At 40.8% G+C, this 22159-nt stretch overlaps 1 protein-coding gene across 4 annotated transcripts in view; it reads left to right on the plus strand.

Moving 5' to 3' along the window:
• The window catches only part of RELN (reelin), a 311282-nt gene that overhangs the window by 202606 nt on the left and 86517 nt on the right, over nt 1–22159 (plus strand). For all 4 annotated transcript variants that reach the window (XM_083701222.1, XM_083701221.1, XM_083701223.1 and 1 more), the window contains 7 exons: nt 4540–4732; nt 7411–7523; nt 14135–14272; nt 14945–15131; nt 18320–18525; nt 19600–19771; nt 21691–21891. In XM_083701222.1, the coding sequence (XP_083557348.1) occupies nt 4540–4732; nt 7411–7523; nt 14135–14272; nt 14945–15131; nt 18320–18525; nt 19600–19771; nt 21691–21891 (1210 nt within the window). The remainder of the gene's footprint in view (nt 1–4539; nt 4733–7410; nt 7524–14134; nt 14273–14944; nt 15132–18319; nt 18526–19599; nt 19772–21690; nt 21892–22159) is intronic.

Here is a 22159-nt window from a genome sequence, read left to right on the forward strand (position 1 = left end):
TGGATGGAAATTAGCTCAAACTATAAAGTAACTTGTTCCATTAATTATCCATAAATATTCAGACCAATATTTGGTGGTGGTAATAATAATAATAATAATAATAATAATAATAATAATAATAATAATATGAACAGCCCAGATCACCTTTGAAAGCTAGAGTGGTTTAACTATACACAGTGTATAAGGTCTGTGTTTTTTCCTGTTACTGTAGGCATATGAAGTAATAACCTAGGTTTGTACCAAGTCACGCTGGAATTATTTCCAATTTGCTTAAGTGGGGAGGCACTTGTTAATCTTAAAGTTCTGTGAGCATTTGCATAGAGATTTGTATAAATATATTACAATAGCAATGAATGAAAGAATGAATGAATGAATGAATCTCTGAAAAAATCAGATTTGTGTATCAGTACATCCAATAGCTGCAGTGATCTACGTGACAGTGGCTCAGCTTTTCCTAAAAAGAGCTAGGTGGTAGTAACCATGGCTACTACTAATGGTTCACAATGGTATCCTAATTCAGATTTCCCCCTTGCATTAACGGCTAATCTGCTAAATACAGAAAAGCATTTTCACACTCCCATCCAGTGTTTCTGGATGATGTACTAAGCTCCATGGGTGCTGGTACCATTACTTGTGTGAAATTCCATATATGAAACTTCATATATTCCATATATGAAACTGTATTGAGGTCCTTAGAGGTTAAGGCAAGTGAATCAGACATGACCAAAAAAAAACCACCTCCCTGTTATAAAAACTTTGATATCTTCTAAGGCAAAACGACAAGGTTGATTGTGGGATTCTGCAATCTCTTATGTTAACAGGCTCGATTTGTCCAACAACAATTTATCTGTATTCACAGGGGTTTCCATTGTTACTGAAAGTCATGGATTCAAAAGTGCAGTGGTTGCGAAAGTCCCTGTACATTTACTTATGCTATTATCCCCACATGTGCCAATTAGTCTACAGTGCTTGCAGGTGGACTGATTACTTTGGGAATACCCACAGAAGTTGACTATTTCTGAGTGTGCACATCATTTAATTAAATGTACGAGTAGAATTCATTTCCCAGAAGAATGTTTATAACAAACATCTTCTTGGTTCCTTGTTTCTGGAGAGCATTTGATCACTCTTCTTTTATGATGCAGCCAATATATTTGGCTACCTTCTGACAGTGCTCAAATTGATTCCAAGCATATGTTTTTTCACACAAAGGAAGAGGGGGGTCGGGAATCCAGCAGTAAAAATCAGCAGTAGGCAGGTACACTGGAGAATTACAGAAGGAAGAAATGGGAGAGGGAATAGAGTCAGTGTCTTTAATGCTACTGAGTTATGGCTACCGGCCATCTGTAGGCATAAAACGAAACTATGAAAAGGTACCGTTGTTGTTTTTTAAAAAGCATCTCTTCGCATATCATGCTCAGTATGGTCCCTGCATAACATACCTTCTTTGATCTTTTTTTGATCCTTTAACAATGGCCTATGAGACAAAGAGATTGTGCTTTCTTAGTATTTAGGAGTTGAGGGGGCAGAGGCATCAAAGTTATTCTACCCACCCACCCTGGATATATATCCAGTGCAATGAACATAAAAGAAGGCAATAATATACAGTGGATTGGCCAACACAGAGAAATCCAGTTTATTATTCAGCCTGATATATTTTAGCCACGTAGAAGATCCAGACAAATCCCAAATCTTGAGCCAATCAAGGGAGCTTTGGAGGGTCTTCAGCTTCTCAGAGGTGAAGCAGGATCTGTATGAAGCACCCTGAATCAAAGCAGGGCCCCCCAAAGCACTTTGTGACAGCTCAGCAATTCAGACAATGCTGCAGACAGGTGTCTTACTAATGTAACTTGGCTTACCATATAAGGAAAACACCAAGGTAGGACAGGAGAACAGACAGCTCCATTGTGACGGACAGGTCTGGCTTACAATCAGTGGGAATCATTTTATCAGGGTTCTCCAGTCCCAGTGCTTTGGGGGAGTGATGTTGAAGCAAGTAAATAGCTCAGATCTCATGTGCATCTTGCAGTTTTTCTGTTTTCTGAGGAGCAGGAACATTATTTAAAGAGTTATGGTGCAGCAGTTGGAGCGAGACTTTCTGTTGTTTAAGTCCAATGCAGTCCTGTTTCCCATTCTTTCATTTAAAACCATGTAGTATTTTCATTATCCTTCCGATTTAATGTTCTTGTTGCTTGCTTCAGAGTCTTGTGTTGTTTGCTTGTTCTTATCAGAATCAGTGGGGGGGGGGGAACCCCTTCCCCAAAGGTGTTTGCTTTAAGTTCATTGTTGTTTGTCTCATGTGATACTTATTTAGCCTTACATTATTAAATTGTGTGTGTGTGTGTGTGTGTGTGTGTGTCTGTCTGTCTGTCTGTCTGTCTGTCTGTCTGTCCCAAGTGATTTTTATTTATTTTATTATCAGACAGGCAGTACATGCAGGCCCCAGGAATTCATTTCTTAGGGTAGCATTCACATAACGAGCTGAGGATTTCCCAAATTTCCTATGGGGACATTTCTAATCTGTGACTCTCCCTCCACCCACAATGGTTTCTTCCTAAAATGACTGCAACCGACCAGTGAAAGAGAGCCAAAGGGAAAACGGATTTCTCCGATCTCTCCTGCTCTCTTATTTGTCCAATCTCTTTCCCCCCTCCCTCTCTCCATGGTTTCTGCCCCAAAATGGCAGCTGTCAACCAGCAAAGCACATGTAAGGAAGGGGGCAAACTCTTGCTGTTCAGAGCATGTGTTCTTAAGCTTCTGGGGCATAACAATTCCCAACCAATTTAATATTTCCTTTTAAAATGTTGATTTTTCAACATAACCTACTAAAGCTCAAAGGTACATTGATACGGAAGGGGGGGCATGTCTTCTTCACCTTCTTCGCTACAATATATCCATTTATTCCCAATTGTCAAGGTCAAAAGGGACTAAAATCTATAAAATCCATAGAAAATCAACGTACCAATTTGCTCAATTTCTCTAGGACTCCATGACATCTCCCCTGTCCTCCATAATCCCTCAAGTAAGGTGTAAAGACCCTAATCCTGTCAAATCACTCTGCCAAGCCTTTCCTCCGGGCAATGCCAGGTGGCAGACTATGCATACATGGACCATTGTCTTCCCATCACCAGCACTCAGGAAGCACTTAACTGCGCATATCTCCAGCTCTGCATATTCCCCCCTCCCTCCTCCATATGTTAATCCGGTGTAACCCAACCTCTCCTTAATGTATTCATGATGTAATCTGTGTAACCCAACCTTTCCTTAATATATTCATGATGTAACTGGGATGTATTTTGCACTGTATTCTGGGACATGGAGGGAGTTTCAAAAGTTCATGTCACCCCTTTCTCACTGTTCAATCTCGTCTTGAACCTGTTGTGCAATAAACTTGGATCTTCTGCAGTTTGCTCCTGTGCCCGGCTGAGCTCATTTTCTTCCGCAGGGACCCGCGGACTTAGTCCGACGAGCTGGGTGGCAGAGTAGCCCCGCACCCAGATTTTAGCCGTAACAACATGCTGAGTTAAATTTTAGGCATCAAGGTCCCTTTAGTGCTAATCCCAGTGCTGCTACTGTTCTCTTAGAAGAACAGAATATTTACACTGGCTACACCCCTGAAAAAAAGGTCCCACACTATTTTAAAGTGAACCTGTGGTTGCCAGGACTCCTGAGTCTCAGAGCCTGAAACTCAGGGGACAAGCAGTTTGAAACTTAAGGGCATTGCTGCTGAGTGAGCAAGAGGCAGACTATAACCAGAAGAAAATTGTAAGAAGAAAAAGTGGAAGCCAGTACCAAAAATGGGAGGACCCTGAGAGAAGGGGACTTCAAGAGCTGATAGGAAACTCTACTTAACTGTGGTGGAATCTAGACACATATAAAAAATGTTGTGAAAAGGTTTTTTTTTAAAAAAAAGTTTTGAAGAATATATTGAATTTGCCATAGCTTACCATTGCCATCTAGTGTCACATTTATATAATGCACTTTACAACACAAAACGTTTTATTTGCTGCTGTATAGATGAGTCTTGAGACTGCAGTCATCGCAATGGTAACTGGAAGAAAGCCCCATTGAATTTAATGGGACGTTCTTCTGAATAGACATGGTCTAATTCAGCATAATTCATTCACTGAAAGGCACCACAGATTTTACACCAAAAATGATCCAGCACTTATTTCAGTAAAACTGCTTCTTAACACTATTGTGGTCCCAGTTTCTACTTAATAATAAACAGCAGATAGCCTTTCAAAATCAAAGACATTTTTTCTACCATTTGATTTCCTAGTGTGTGGCATTCTTCCCTGTCTGCGTTCTTAGTGACCCAACAGCATACAGAATCCAGCTAATTATTTTCTTGACCTATAATATTCATTGCTTTTTGTAATTTTCTGAACCACAGGTCTTCACTTCCTCTTGCCCACAGCATGCACCTTCATGCTGTGAGAAAAAATAACAACAGGTATAACTAAACTAAAAGTGTCATGGTCATATATAGCTGCTGCTTCTCAACTATTTTTTAAAGCAAATCCTTATTTCTTCCAGTTTTACAGGAGACTCTAAGCTAGCTTCTAGCATGCGCTACGTGGAAACACAGTCTATGCAAATTGGAGCGTCCTATATGCTGCAGTTCAACTTGGTAATGGGCTGTGGGCAGCCATACAGGCCTCACATGGACAACCAAGTGACGCTGGAATACTCTACTAACCATGGTCTTACTTGGCATCTGGTTCAAGAGGTACGTCCGATCAAGGAAGGCAGCCCAGTTCACACTTAACACTAAAACATGGTTTACTACTATGTGTGCAAGCTGTGTGCATGGGTCTTGGACTTGTTGCACTGTCTGGCTTGTAGCAACTCTGCTTAATTTCAGAACAGCCCAACTGCAAACAGTGGTTCCTGAACCTGGCTTGTTGTACTGACTAGAGTTTGCTTTATAAACTATTGTCCCTGGTCCAGATGACACAACAAGCAGTGGCGTAGCGTGGGTTGTCAGCACCCGGGGCAAGGCAAGTAATTTGCGCCCCCTAACCCATGGATTTGCGCCCCCTAACCCGTGGATTTGCGCCCCCTAACCCTAACCCCCAGATGTTGCGCCCGGTGTGGCCGGCCCCCCTGCACCCCCCACGCTACGCCACTGACAACAAGCCAAATTGAAGGGAAACAGAAAATAAATGCTAGTGAAATCTCTCTTCCAGACACCTCATTGGAGGAGAGAGGTGAATGCACAAGCCTGAGGTTTGCTTGGGTTCATTGCAACAGTGTGGACATAAAGCTAACCACCCATTGAGCATTATGTGAGCAAGCCTGCTGATATGTTGAGTTCACACATTCTGTCCTCTCCTCTCCCTCTGGTTTGGAGATAAGGAAGAGACTGGAAGCACATGCTACTGGTTTAGCACTAACAATTTATTGTTGTGCGCCAAAAGACAAGTCTTTGTTAGGTTAAATTGTGGTTAATTGAAACAGACCAAATTTATTATCTTGGCTTGCTATTAAACAATAGCTTAAAACCAGTGTTTTTCAACCTTTTTTGGGCAAAGGCACACTTGTTTCATGAAAAAAATCACGAGGCACACCACCATTAGAAAATGTTAAAAAATTTAACTCTGTGCCTATATTGACTATATATAAAGTAATTCTCTTGAATAGGAATCAAATAAACACAAAGAAAGTATTTTATAATTACTTTATTATGAAATAGTAAGTAAACAGAAATATGAAAAATTATAAAATAATTTATTTTAAAATCTTTCGGATTTTTCAATTTTTCCCACGGCACACCAGGCAACATCTCGCGGCACACTAGTGTGCCGCGGAACAGTGGTTGAAAAACACTGGCTTAAACCATGGGTAGGCAAACTAAGGCCCAGGGGCCAGATCCGGCCCAATCGCCTTCTCAGTCCGGCCCACAGACGGTCCGGGAATCAGCATCTTTTTTACATGAGTAGAATGTGTCCTTTTATTTAAAATGCATCTCTGGGTTATTTGTGGGGCATAGGAATTTGTTCATATTTTCCCCAAAAAAATATAGTCCGGCCCCCCACAAGGTCTGAGGGACTGTGGACTACCCCCCTGCTGTAAAAGTTTGCTGACCCCTGCTTTAACTAATAAGTTTGTCCTTTCCAGATTATAAAATTACCTAATAAGTTTTCCTGTAGGAAAACATAACTCATGGTCTGCGATCTAGAGAAAAATAGGCACATTTACACCCCACAGGCATCTGTGGGGCAAGCACTCAGTCAATACCCTGAGCTCTATTGATTTACATTTGCCTTAGTTTTTCTAGATTTTGTGCAGTATCTGCAGGATGCCAATGGTGGACTTTGGGCTCTCAAATTTCAATGGTGCCCTGTGTGACACTAAAATTCGGTGGCCCCCCGCCTCCAGCCTCTTGTGATCCATTTTACAGCTTTGTTGTACCACCCCCAGCAGTGTAGTGCAGTGCAGTGCCCAGTGTGGCCGAACCGGTCTTGCTACCCTAAAACTGCCTCTGAGGAAGCTCAGGTATTATTCCAGTGAAACATGGAAAGAATCCAGCCCTCAAAGCAACTTTATTCTGCCAGTACTTAATAATTCCAACTTTATTATAGCTCCACCTGTGGGAGGGCTGACCCCAGAAGCAATGTCTGAGGTATAGAATGTCCCCAGAGAATCTAGAAATTGTTATGTACTGAAGTTCTCACCCTGGGCCAGCAGGGGGATACTGTAGATAGTTTTCACTCAGGTCCACGTATGCAAATAAGGGATTGAAAGTGACATTCAGTGATTGGATAGTTACAGAAAGTTGTTACTGTTGCGTTTTAGTGGAGCTCTATATAAGCAGGCTGGCTGAACCCTTCAGTTCTGTTCTGGCCTGTGAATAAACAAGAGCAGTGTCGTCTGATATGTTCACCCACAACTTAACAGAAATGGTCCATCCCTGGATGAAAGGCTACTGTTTTGATGCCTTGTGAGGTATTTTATTCATGACAGAAATATTGTAGCGCAGGATTGGGAACCCATTTCAGCCCGAGGAATGCATTCACTTCAGGGTAACTTTCCAGGTTGCACAAACTAGCAGTAGGTGGGGTGAGAGGCAAAACGAGGCTAGCTTTTATACACTCTCAAACTCCTCCCAAGCCTTCGTCAAGTCAAGGAATAAATCATTATTAAAGTTCAAGCAGACAATTCAGCCACGCAAAAGCAGAAAGTGAAGCAAGGCCCATGAGGGGGGAGCCCTGAGGGGAAAGGATGTGTCTGAGGATGGCGTGTGGCCTCTGTAGCGTCCCAAGGACCAAAGAGGGAAGTCTGGTGTTCCCCTCCCTTGTAGTGAATTTTATTGGTTAAATAACCTTCGCACCTTTTAAAAAAAGTTAATTTTAATGTCTTCACGTTAATCCTGATATTCTTGTGTGTCCTGTCCTCCGCCTTAAGGAATGTCTTCCAAGTATGCCTAGCTGCCAGGAGTTTACACCAGCAAGCATCTACCATTCTAGTGAATATACGAAGTGGAGGAGAATCACAGTACTTTTACCTCAGAAAACATGGTAATATCTGCTTTTCCTAATGAACATATCCTGCTGTCTTTCATGCAAATACGAGGGTTCTCCAAATTACCTTGAGGTCCAATTACATTTATAGTTATATCAGCCATGCTGTTCTGTTATTGGAAGCTTCCTTTTTTATTTTATTTATATTTATTTAATGTTTTTCAAATAAGTTGTTTATTACAAAAGACTTAAGTCTACAATACGCTCTCATCAGAAACACCCACCTTGATTCTACAAGGCAAGGGAGACAAACTTTTTTTTAGGCATGTCAGCATGAGTTTGGCCAAAATCTTCTAGCCGGTGAGACCAATTCATGGGTTTTTAAAGGGCACCTTTTGGATGTCTTAGGTAGGGAGTCACAATAGGCTTTTGGCATCACAAAATCACAGTAGAGAGCTGGTGGGAGTAGTCAGATTTTTTTTTTAATAAAATAAAATGACAAACGGAGTAAGATCTCTGCAACTTCCTGTTGCTCAGGGAATTTAGAAGCATGAAACAGTTGTGTTGGAATGTTGATATCCATTAATAATTGCTGCTAATTATTGTTTTAAATGGTTTTAATGATTGCATGGGTTTTGGTTTATTGATAATCATGTAGTGATATTTTAAATGGCCTCAGCCCAGTATACCTGAAGGAGCGTCTCCACCCCCATCATTCAGCCCGGACACTGAGATCCAGTTCCCTCACTGCAAGAAGTGAGGTTACAGGGAACCAGGCAGAGGGCCTTCTTGGTGGTGGCGCCTGCTCTGTGGAACGCCCTCCTGTCAGATGTCAAGGAAATAAACAACTATCCGACTTTTAGAAGACATCTGAAAGCAGCCCTGTTTAGGGAAGTTTTTAATGTTCTGTTAAAAGCCGCCCAGAGTGGCTGAGGAAACCCAGCCAGATTATTATAATTATTATATTGTAACCCAGTTACAATGAATTGATGAGAGGGGGATAGGAAATTAATGCTGCATAGGCCCAAATGTCATTTCAGGATAAGCGTCATACTTTTCGTTTCTAGCAATGCAATTCCTTGAAAAAAAACAATTCATTTGGATGTAAGCACTACAAAATCTTCTTGGTATCAGGTGGAAATATTTAAGCACACACTGAGCTCTATTATTGAAATCAAAGGGAGCCAGTAAAGCTTAGCTTTCCCCCAATTATGCTCTGAATTAGTAACAATCATAAGGTTTTTATTAGCAATTTCCATGACCAAAGCAATGCAAATACATTTATTAATCACCAGTTTCTATAAATATCTTATAGCCATTCCATTTATTCATTTCCAAAACAAACAAATAATCAGAAGATTCCTCTACTTTTTCTTTGGTCTTGTAATCACAATAACTCTGACATTTTTAAAAAAAAACTAGATAGGTTTCAGTATTATAAACCCTTTATGGCTTCCTTCTATTGAGAATGAAATGAATAAATTAGCATTACTCTTTGGTTATCTTCAAACCCAGTGCCTCACAGCAATTGGAAATCAGGCCAAGATCGATAACTTAGTTTCATTTCCCTGCATTTGGCCATTTCTCTGTATAACAAATGACTCGGACGTACCTCTTTTCTGTTACTTACCTCATCAATTATTTTTTCTTTCCAAGTGATGACATTATATTATAATGTGTACCCGTTATTAAAAATGATCATGTATTTTTAGGAAATAAACAACTGGTCTGAAACCTCTCAGGGTCTGATTTAATTTCACCGTTTTACCCAGAGAGAGACTGGGAGTGGACATTTAATTCATGCAGTTGTCCCATATTTCTTTTACGTTCTTTTCACTGTTGGGAGAACTAAACAAATAAACCAGAGACTTCTTACATACCCTCCAACATTTCTCCAATGAAAATAGGGACGTTCTATTCCATAATAATATTATGAATATTTTTTTTTACTATTTATACCCTGCCCATCTGACTGTAAATCCAGGACTGTCTGTAAATCCAGGACTGTCCCTGGAAAATAGGGACACTTGGAGGGTCTGGGTCCTGCATTTATTTGAATGAAAGATCTTGCAGGGTCAAGGAGATCCGATGTTCAAATCATGTGTGCGCTTTCCTAGAGGTCTAGATGCTTCCTCTTTCTCAACCACAAATCAAAGTAATTTAAGCAGGCAAAGACTTTCCTTGCCATAATCTGTCTTGAACGCCCTGTTGTTTTTTCAGCAACATATGCACCTGTAAATGTAGCACATCTGAACACACAAGGTTTTAGAGGCTCCTCATGTAACTCAGGGACGCAGGTGGCGCTGTGGGTTAAAGCCTCAGCGCCTAGGACTTGCCGATCGAAAGGTCGGCGGTTCGAATCCCTGCGGCGGGGTGCGCTCCCGCTGCTCGGTCCCAGCGCCTGCCAACCTAGCAGTTCAAAAGCACCTCCGGGTGCAAGTAGATAAATAGGGACCGCTTACCAGCGGGAAGGTAAACGGCGTTTCCGTGTGCGGCTCTGGCTCGCCAGAGCAGCGATGTCACGCTGGCCACGTGACCCGGAAGTGTCTCCGGACAGCGCTGGCCCCTGGCCTCTTGAGTGAGATGGGCGCACAACCCCAGAGTCTGGCAAGACTGGCCCGTACGGGCAGGGGTACCTTTACCTTTACCTTTACATGTAACTCAGGATTTGCTGGGATGGAAAATATGAGGCACGGGTTACTTGTGTTGAAAATATCGGCTGGATGCACCTGCTCTTTGGACTGTATTGTACATGAATTATACGTTTCTAACACTGATGAAAATTAATTTCACTTTTATGGAAGGCATTTACATAAGAACAGGCTTAATGAGATACAAACAGCTGCCAGTTGCTGCCTTCATAAACAAATCAACACCTAATGGCTGAGTTGCAGGATAATTGGGTAAATGTAATTAACAGTAACTCTGAAGGTAGCAAATATAATTTCATCAGCCCTGGGTCTTTAGTCTCTCCTAATAGTTGAAAAGTACCAGCATTATATTATGTTAAATCCAGTATAAGAAAACATACTTTGTGGTTTGCCTGAAAGGAATGCTATTTGTTGTATTTCAAAATTAGGTTAATTTCCTTTAAGACTTCGTAGCTATAGATATATAATGAAAGCTTAAATCTGACACAGAGTTGATTTGATATGAAAAGAAGTGAGGAAGTGAAAGGACAGGGGGCACAGGGGGTCATGGTTACAGTGCAAAGCATAACATAGTTTTAAACATTAGTAAATGGCAGATTGAGCACTGTAACAAAACTCATATTGCCATACAGTCTTGTTCTATGAAGTTGCCAAGTGGTAATTGCCCAAGCAACCAATTGTTATCAGTGAGAATGCAGCTGACATTCACCCTTTCGTTTTTAGTTTCTTAATTAATATGGCCAAGCAGTTTTAAAATTGTTAATTGCTGTGCTAAATACAGTAATCCTCATATGCTTCTGTCACCTGGAGGAAAAGTGTAGCTCTCAAAATGTAAAAGGGACGCAGATTTTGAGGGAGGAGGAATATTTTTATTGTTATTTCAAGGAGTGGGGCTTAAACCTTGCTGTGTTTTTCAAAATGTTCTTTTCACCTATAAGAATCCAGCAATGCAATCCTAGACATATACAGTAGGGTGGATGCTTGCTCATCACCAAAAGAGGAAAGACCTCACCAAAAAAGGGGATGAAAGAAGGCACACATTTGCATAACATTTGCATGTGCTCATATAGAAGTATAAATGCAAATTTAGAAATAATGACACAAATTTAAATGGAAATACAATGCATAGTGGGAAGGCCTGTGACCAGGTGGACCAATATGGCTGCTCTTGATGGGCAGCTACAAGGTCCCTGCTCCTCTCTCTTAGATCTCCTTTCCCCTTGCTCTCCTGTTTTTATCTTTACGCAGGACTTGGATCTGACTGCCCTTCAAATAAAGGACTCTTTCAAACAGAGAACTGTCCTTTGTAAAGTAGGGTTTATGGACACCCTAATGTACAGAGAAGTAAGCCCCATTGAGTTTAATGGGAAATAATAATAATAATAATAATAATAATAATAATAATAATAATAATAATTTATTATTTGTACCCTGCCCATCTGGCTTGGTTTCCCCGGCCACTCTGGGCGGCTTCCACAGAAACCAAAAATACACTAAAATATCACACATTAAAAACTTCCCTGAACAGGGCTGCCTTAAGATGTCTTCAGAATGTCAGGTAGTTGTTTATCGCTTTGACATCTGATGGGAGGGTGTTCCACAGGGCGGGCGCCACTACCAAGAAGATCCTCTGCCTGGTTCCCTGTAGCTTTGCTTCTCGCAATGAGGGAACCGCCAGAAGGCCCTCGGCGCTGGACCTCAGCGTCCGGGCAGAACGATGGGGGTGAAGGCCAAGGCCGTTTAGGCATTTGTGTACGGGATTGCTACCTAACTGGGCAACTTATTTTATTACCCAAAACTACTTGATCATTTTCATAAGGATTCTCAAAATTCCTCCCTCAGTCATGAGACTCTTGGGTGGGATCTACACACATACAAAAAACACTGTGAAAATGCTTTTAAAAACAAAGTTTTGAAAAATATATTGAATTTGCCGTAGCTCGCTGCTGCCATCTCGTGTCACATTTGTGTATTGCACTGAGTCCTTAATCTCAGGAATGTAGGTTTGAGCCCCACGTTGGACTAAAAAATCCTGCATGGCCGGGTTTTGGACTAGATAACCCTCGTGGTCCCTTCCAACTATACAGTTCTATGATCCCTCAGGTTCTCTGATATCAGATCTTGAGGAGTGGTTTGTGTTTTTGTTTTTAACTAGGGTACTCACATTCTTTATAAACATCTGCCACCATTTTGTTGCTGGCTCTTCCCGTGCCCTCAGTAACTTTCAGCTGTCTCATGTGGGTCTTGGAGGTGGAAAGTTTGAGAATCCCTGTTCTAGGCAGTTCACAGCATATCAAAAATAGTAAAACAATTAGCCGATCATAAAACTCCCAGGAATACTGAACAATTTAAACAGTATGAAACAACAGCTAAACGTTTTTGCCTCAGCAGAAGCTCACAGGGGCAACTTTAATACAAGATCAAAAACACCATTAATTTATTTTAAAGGCATTATTTTTGTCACTATCATTAAAAATAAATAAATGAGGAAATGCCATAATGTAACACCAGTCCCAAAACTTAGTACATAGAGCACTCGTCTTAGACATGAAAGAGAAAAACAAACACTAGGACTTGACAAGCAAGCAAACATTCTTTCATGTTCCTCATTGGGTTTGGGATGTTACAGCTTGTGGTTAGTCTCGTCTGACTTCGTTGATGTTTATGAGGCTTGCTTTGTGATCTCTCTCTCTCCTTGGTGTACCGCAGTGACTTCTGGAAACACCATTCTAAGACAGTAAAGGACTTCTAGGACAGGAATCAATGACCCATTATCTTCAGATCATTGACAAGATAAACAATAAAGGGCTCACTGTGGACATTTATTATCAGTTGTGCCTCTGTGTCATTAGGGAGTCCTTAAGAGATGAGTAACGGATTTGATAGGCTAGAATGAGTCATCCATAGCCATTATGAGCTATCCTGTAAATGCATTCTCTGCCAAGGGAACATCATTAAAGCTAGAAAACCGCCCATGCACATAAACTCTGCATGTGTAAGGACACGTCAAACATTTTCTTTGAAAAGCATCAATTCAAGATGGACCTGAAAATTGCCATTCAGGGTGAAAAGTTTATTGTAATTTAGTTTCACTTATAAATGTAGGTGGAATAATGGGAGACTGGACTTTGTAGTATATGTATTCAAGCTTATTCACACGGATTAGTTATCCTTAACCCTTTAAAAGCCCCTTCCACTGCTCAGCATAGGGTATGCAAGATGATTATGTTGTATATAATATATAATATTCTACTGTAAATGGATTGCAACCTTAAGAAGGTCATTTTTCAGTATTGACTCCATTCAGATCTCTGTTTCTGGAACTAGTCCTAGTCACTGACTAAGACAAATCTTGACTCACTCACCACAAGACCAGGATCAGTCCAAATTTCCATTACGTAGTATGAAACTGCAAAACTATATAGGAAAGGATAGGAGAAAAGATTTCATTGGTTGGATGGGTACAGGTTTTTATTGTATTTATTTCAATTCAATAATTTTTAAATCTTAATTATATGTTACTACTTATAGTCCTCAACAATATTTTTCAATGGAAGATACAGATAGGTAGGTAGGTAGGTAGGTAGGTGGACCGTCCACTTTGTCAAAATAAATAAATTAAGTAAGTAAATTAGTTATTTTCTGAGACACATTTAAGGGTATTGAACATTCTGGCATCACTTCTCAATTGAAGTGTTGCTAAATTTTGTTCTATATGTACGGTATGTATCAAATCATTCCACTTTAGAAACAGTCTGTGAGTACCAATTTTCTTTCCAGTGTCCAGGATTCCATTGACGGCACTATTTTCTGAAAACCAGCTTATATATTTTTCATTTGAAATGTCATCCTTTAATTTGCAAACTCTTATACAATATGCTATGGTTATTTATTTAACAGAATTTATATGCCACTTGATCGAAATAAAATCTCAAAACTGCTTATGAGAAATGGGCTTATATACTGTGGGTTATATTAATGGTACACACGTTTATATATATCTATTTTATCTTTTAGGTCCAGTGCTACACGTTTTCGTTGGAGTCAGTGCTACTACACAGCGCAAGATGAATGGGCTTTAGACAACATATACATTGGGCAGCAGTGCCCAAACATGTGCAATGGGCATGGCTGGTGTGACCATGGTGTTTGCAGGTACTGCATGTTTGCTCTTGTAGTGTATGAGTTGCTGTTCACGGCCTTGCAGTTGTTGTTGTTGTTGTTTAGTTGTTTAGTCGTGTCCGACTCTTCGTGACCCCATGGACCAGAGCACGCCAGGCACTTCTGTCTTCCACTGTCTCCTGCAGTTTGGTCAAACGCATGCTGGTAGCTTCGAGAACACTGTCCAACCATCTCATCTTCTGTCGTCCCCTTCTCCTTGTGCCCTCCATCTTTCCCAACATCAGGGTCTTTTCCAGGGAGTCTTCTCTTCTCATGAGGGGGCCAAAGTATTGGAGACTCAGCTTCACAAGCTGTCCTTCCAGTGAGCACTCAGGGCTAATTTCCTTCAGAATGAATGTGTTTGATCTTCTTGCAGTCCATGGGCCTTGCAGTTATTTATTCCAAAAGCCAGCAGATCCAGTGTCTGGGGGCATAGGAAGACCCTAACTTGCCATGAGTTGCCTGTGCATTGCAGTGCACTGGATGGAATACATCTAGTGAGGAAGACAGGGCTATAGGACAGGAATCTTCACGATCTGCTTTCTTCATGTGGAAAAAGAACTGTCCATCTGTCTAAATATTATCAAGCTCTCTGTTCACATATATAGGGCAAGGTTGTTTGCACACTTATTTTTTCAAGCAATATATGTTTGTCCCTCTCTACAGATGTGATTCTGGATATCAAGGCGCTGAATGTCACCCTGCAAATAATCTCCCTTCAACAATAATGTCTGATTTTGAGAATCCAAACAGTTTAGAATCAGGATGGCAGGAAGTGATTGGTGGAGAGATTGTAAAACCAGAGGAAGGCTGTGGAGTCATCTCATCGGGATCCTCTCTCTATTTCAACAAGGTATATGTGTACATACACCTTAATACACATTTATACGTACTTAATTATATCTGATGTAACTAGTAAGGAAGTCAGCACTGTGATACAAGATGAAATGTGAGTTTGGATTTATTTTTAAAATAAAACCTAAAATCCCTGTGGCCCACCAATGTTTTTACTTAAAAACAACAACAACAGGAATGCAGACCCAGGATCTCCTGATATTTAAAGCATAAGCTGGGTCTTTGTTTATTATCTGTGGACCAAATCTCACAGATGTATAGGGTTGGATTGGATGTGTCTGGGTGACCAGCTAGCAGGGTGTTGTGAAAATGCTGCGCCAATTTCAGCATTGGCAAGCAAAGGAAGGTATAGCTAGAATGGAGTGACTGACCACTATTTGAGGCTGAATCATAGAAGTTTGGTCCCTGTGTCCCAATTCAGCTCTCCCACCCTTCCAAAGCCTGGTTAAGATATGAACCATGGTTTGTGTGCCTCCAGCATTGAAACTGCACGTGACTTGTAGACTATAGTATTTACATTTCTCAGTCTGTATTTACATTCCTCAGTTACAGATGTCTTCGTTTAAGCCATGTGCATTTAGCGTCACTAGCCCCAGGTTGATACATGTGCTATTTTAAATAAAAGTCTTTATTTGTGTGTTGCCTTTGAATTGTTAAAAAAAGGTTAGTTTATTTGAATTTTTGCTGATATAGGAAATGCATGTTTTAATTTCAATTATTATTAACAAATTGGTTTTGTATCCAGCTTATGTTTGTTTTATGAGTGAAATGCAATGATGTTGTTCTACTAGGGAAAAAGCTTTTGATCCAGTGTTGGAAGCTGCAAATACAAGAGAAGGAAAGGCAATTTTGCTGATTCTCTCCCCCCGCCCCCAGTCCCCAGCACATGCTGTTATGGAGTCCATGCTGTTATGGAGATTCCCCCAATCCTCTGTAACAGGGGTGACACAGGGACCTGTTTCAGTAAAGAAGAATCAGTTTGAATTGCACATTCTCTTATTTTATTGGGTTCCTCTGCTGGATCAAAAGGCATTGTGCAAACAGAACATCCACTCTGGATTTTACCTTATACTCTGTTTTAATTGTCTGTAATCATATTTTAAGAATGTTGTTCCTTTTAATTAGCCCTCCTTCTCATTTCCTTTGTGATTTCTGTAACTGGAGACCTTTTTTAAATTAACTTTAATTACGTACTGTCTCATCCCATTGATGGAGTGGCTCTCATGTTAGAAGTATGACACAGACAGCTGTTCTTTCTGACATTGTATATGCTCTTCACGTGAGAGATGGAGTCCTCTGTGTTTTCCCCCAAATGGACCCCAGCCGCTGGAAGCTTACGCATTCTACATTTGTTTATTTGTTTTACCCATTTATAAACTGCTTCACAGCCTGAAGCCACCAAAGAGGTGTACAACAAGGTAGAAATGAGATAAAATGCACACACAAAATACAACTTCTAAAAATCATTTCTGAAAATATACAGTAGATATTCCATAAATCACTGGGTCACCTCAGGGAAACCCTTCTTAAACAAAAAAATGTCTTCAGTAGACACCTAAAGGTCATGACGTTAGGCACCTGTCTAATTTCAGCTGGAAATTGATGCCAAGGGACTGGAGCTTCAACACTAACAGCCCAGTTTCTGGTTATAAACTTAGTGCCCCTTAGGGGAATATGATAGTTTCTAGCAGAACCCCATCTGAGGGGGATGGTTGCCGTGCAGGGCTCTATGGGATGCTTCCATCTCATTGGTAACTTGGTCCCAAGTGGTTTAGGACTTTAAATGCTAAAAGCAAAACCTTTAACTCTGCCTGGTAGCAAAGCAGCAGCCAGTGCGGCTAACTCAACAGACGTGCTATATGGTGTTGACAGGATGCTGCAGCCGACAAACTAGCAGCAGCCTAAAATGTAACTCCCCTACCAAAAAAAACCCCTCCAAATTATTCTCACTTCTCCACTAAAAAATTGAGCTGGGGAAAAATTGTTCAAATTTTGCTTCTCTGTGACCAAAGATTCATATGGTGACTCAAGCTCTGACTTTGGGGATCCAAAGATGCTCCACCATCAAAAACCAATGCAGGTATTGAATTAATTGTCTGAATGATAACTTTGAATAGGAATCCTTGCTCCTGGCAGGCAGATCGAGGTCAAATATACCTTCTTGTCCCCTGAAAGGAACATAATTTGTATTTCTGCTGACTTTTTTTATTATTTTAACTGTATCAGGCAGTTTAAATCCAAGTGATAAATTCTTGTCACTCAGTGCCCACATAGATCTTGTCAGATGTCTGTCAGCAGGCCTTGGAGGATTCTGAGGATAACTTCTGAAAGCTGTCATGGGAAGGCCATCCTCAAAATGACAAACATGTTTTGACTTAACCAAATGGCTTTTGTATACTGAGCTCAGGATTTTTGGTTTTGAAATAGGCCTTTGTATTCAAGCTAGGAGAAATATCCCTGACTGTATACTCCTAGACGTATTTCTGTGTGTAAGTTCCTAATCTGTCAGGCTATTTGTTCATCCAGGCTATTTGGATGAACAAATGAGAGCCAGTGTGGTGTAGTGGTTAAGAGCGGTAGTCTCGTAATCTGGGGAACCGGGTTCGATTCCCCGCTCCTCCACATGCAGCTGCTGGGTGACCTTGGGCCAGTCACACTTCTCTGAAGTCTCTCAGCCCAACTCACCTCACAGAGTGTTTGTTGTGGGGGAGGAAGGGAAAGGAGAATGTTAACCGCTTTGAGACTCCTTAAAGGGAGTGAAAGGCGGGATATCAAATCCAAACTCTTCTTCTTCTCTTCTTCATCTAACCCAATATTGCCTACTTTGACAGACAATGGCTCTTTCACATTGTGTGCTTCTTTTAAAAGAACTTACCACAGATTGCACCTACTATTGTCCTCCCCTTTGTTTCATATCTGCACAGTCTATATCCCTACCAATAATATCGGATTGGTCCATTTACTGAGGCTTTACCATCTGAAGTACATACTGGCACCCTCAGTTTGTGGATGCCATGACAACACAGTTCTTTGATAATCTCGGATTCACAATATCCACTTAATATCCCATACATCTGAAGTAAATATAGAATAAGTGTCCCGGTTGTTGTTTTTTACTAATATTAGCTATCTCAATAGTTTTGTTTTGTGTCATCGTCCCCCTCCTTTGTCCCTTGCGTACTGTAGGCTGGAAAGAGGCAACTGGTCAGCTTGGATTTGGACACCGCGTGGGTAGACTTTGTCCAGTTTTACATCCAGATAGGTGGAGAGAGCCCTTCCTGCAACAAACCAGACAGCAGAGAAGAAGGTATCCTGTTGCAGTACAGCAACAATGGAGGCATCAACTGGCATCTGCTGGCAGAAATGTACTTCTCTGACTTCAGCAAGTCCAGGTACCAGTTTAAACCATGATGGGACATTTTAAAAGCCTGTTTCTGTGTAGAGTGAACAGCATTGCTAGCCATACTCTTATCACTAACAATAAAAGATAAACTCAAGGGATAGTGTAGAACTCTGTTTTGGATAGATTGCTGAATTAGAAGCATTCTAAGCCACAACTCGCTGTGGGTTAAACCACAGAGCCTAGGACTTGCCGATCAAAAGGTCTGCGGTTTGAATCCCCGCAATGGGGTGAGCTCCCGTTGCTCAGTCCCTGCTCCTGCCAACCTAGCAGTTCAAAAGCATGTCAAAGTGCAAGTAGATAAATAGGTACCACTCCGGCGGGAAGGTAAACAGCGTTTCCGTGCACAGCTCTGGTTTGCCAGAAGCAGCTTAGTCATGCTGGCCACATGACCCGGAAGCTGTACGCTGGCTCCCTTGGTCAATAAAGCGATAAAGCGCCGCAACCCCAGAGTCGGCCATGACTGGACCTAATGGTCAGGGGTCCCTTTACCTTTACCTTTAAGCAATCTGAGCTCTCATATCATTTATCTGTTCATTTTCACCCAAGTGACATGACATTTTTAAGCAGCAAGCAGCGTGTCAGTCAGAGAAATGTGTCATGAAACACACACACACATATATTGTGAAATAATCCAAGCACACAGGTATTCTGTGTGTGCAAGCTCCCTGGTATGTAACCTGTTGTGACGTGGGGTCTGTGATTTCAGCTCTCTTGACATAATATGCTGGAGACAGTTCTCTAGTAACACTTCTTTATTAACGCAACAAGACTAAGACTTGAGGAGGGGAGAGCTACATTTATAGGGACAGGGAACTAGCTAGAAAGGATACATTTTGGAGGGAACAATATCAGGCAATCACAGTCCTGCCTTTTGGAGGCAACCAATAAGACAGAGGATCCAAATACAGCAGCTTAAATGAACCAATAGTAGCTGTACCCTCTGGAACCAAAAGGCAGTCACTTTACCCTAATGCAAATACAGACAATAATAATACAGATATAAAATCCTTTGACTCAATACACAACATAACCTTTTAAACGTGTTGGAAATCTTTGCATCTAGATTTGTCTACCTTGAGCTTCCTGCTGCTGCGAAGACCCCCTGCACTAGATTTCGCTGGTGGCAGCCATTGTTTTCAGGGGAAGGATATGACCAGTGGGCTATTGATGACATCATAATTCTGTCAGAAAAACTGAAGCAGATCATCCCTGTCGTTAACCCCACTTTACCTCAGGTAATCCACGAGTGCAACCAATTAAGTTCCTGGGTCAAATGAAAATTCATGTTGTGTGGTTGCAACTAGAGATGCCGTGGTAATACTCCAAGCTCTGTTTCCAATGCAGATGTTGTACAACATGTGTGCCAGGCACTCCTTATACCTGCTTCTATCAAATTTGATTTCTATCAGACGGGAAAGTATTTGTGGCCAGATATGCAAACTCACAAATGCTTTCTAGAGGAAATAATACATGCAGTTGTATGTGTGACATGCTATTTTTATTTTAAAAAAATTTAGCCCATTTTTCAGCCAAGGCACCTAATTGTTAGTGCTTACGTAGAGTCCTACATGGCAATTTTAAACTGATAAGCCCCTGTCAGGTTTCCAGTTGCCCTGTACCATGGCTCAATGTACTATGCGGGGTTGATATTAAACACTGCAGGTTTCTCTCTCTCTCTCTCTCTCTCTCTCTCTCTCTTTGAACCCACACAATTTAATTTTCTTTTTCTTTTTTATTATACATTTTTATTAGTTTTTTAACATATCATTTCCAACAGTCATTTAACATACATTCTTATCTTATACAATATTTTAGACTTCCGTCAACTACCTCTGAAGATTTTCCATTCTTTATCACTTAATCTGCATTTCTTAATTTCTCTATTACTTTTAATTGTCCTTAACTGATCATTCTCTTCATAGTCTTCCTTGCAATATTTGGCATTTTCCTCCTTACAAAACTTCCTGCAGTCCTACTAGCGTAATCTGTTTATTACAACTGCTTTTCAAATAGTTCAGATATTTACTCCAGTCCTCTAAGAATCTCTGGTCCCACAGGTTTCGAATCCTTCCTGTCAGTTTGTCTAATTCTGCATAGTCCATCACACAATTTAATTTTCATCCATGTGGGTGAAAACAGGTCACCTGATGTCATTGTTATTTCAGATGATTGCCAAATGGGTGGCCCATGGGGAGTGAGAGAAATAAAGACACATGGATATAGAGGGTCACAAGCAGTAAAATGGTAATTAGAATAGCAACATATCTTGTGGGATGTTGTGACAAAAAGTCAAAGAAAGATTGTAAGGCAACTCTGAAAACTGAGTCCTTGAATATAACCAGGTGGGCATCTCAGTATATTTTAATTGTGAGTCCCACTGATTTCAGTGAAACATATTTCCAAATAAAGACAAAGCAAATGAACTTCAGCCCTGATTGTGCATGTGTGCATTTGTATGCTTTTATATATACTGACTTCAGGCCTTTCCAGATTATTTTTTCTCTACAATATAATATATTTATTTCGTGGGACCAGTGTTGTCTTCTTTCTCTTCTGGAGATATTACTGGATAACTCAAACTATTTCTCTAGCTGCTGCATCTATTGCTTTTGCAAATGCTGGGTAGGATGTCGTTCCATAGCTGCAAAGAACTTTTTTTAAGATGTTGCTTGTATGGTGAGAACTACACAGGAACATCCCATTAGACCACACCTGTGACATTTAATGAATTGTTTGATTATTTATTTATTTATTTTGGATGCTGTGGGCTCCCCTGCTGTGACTTTTGATGGGATAGTGTTTGTCCTCTTGATCATGTGCAAGAGCCTTTGCATTTGAGGTCTAGCTCACACATGCATGTTCACCGCCTGAGATCAAGTGATGAATGGGTAATCTCAGAAGCAGCAGCAGTGATAAACCCTTCAGTTCATCTCAAAGTCAGTATTTTCCAATGGAGTTGGTTCACATATGCACGTGTGAACCAATCTCAAATCTGATTTAAGCAGAATTTATGTCCACATAAAAGTGGTGAGGATCACATCATAAATCTCTTTATATCCAAGATATAACTCCTTTGTGTATCAGGTTGCAAAATCCTCCTATACTAGACACAATGAGACATAACTCTTTCTGTTTTGCTTTCTATTTCCAACAGAACTTCTATGAGAAACCAGCATTCGATTACCCTATGAACCAGCTCAGTGTGTGGCTGATGTTAGCTAATGAAGGGATGCCCAAAAATGAAACTTTCTGTTCTGCCACCCCATCAGCAATGATATTCGGGAAATCAGATGGCGATCGCTTTGCAGTGACACGGGATTTAACACTGAAACCAGGATATGTCCTTCAGTTCAAGGTATGCATCATTACAGCTTAAATTAAGAGAAAGCCAATTGCCCTGACCTTATGCAGTCAAGCATCTGAACCTATTCAGATAGTGATTCCGAGATGTTTAACTAAATGTTTACCTCTAACAAAACTTTCTCTTCCATTGGAATTCAGCCGTAATCTCTGGCCTTTATATGGAATAGGCCTTTGTTTAGCCACTTTCACCACATTATGCATCCCCCCACAATACACACAAGATCCTCACATCCAGGTTGATTGTTGTAGCAACGGGACAG

This window comes from Podarcis gaigeae (assembly GCF_964106915.1).
Source record: "Podarcis gaigeae genome assembly, chromosome: 10".
NCBI lineage: Eukaryota > Metazoa > Chordata > Lepidosauria > Squamata > Lacertidae > Podarcis > Podarcis gaigeae.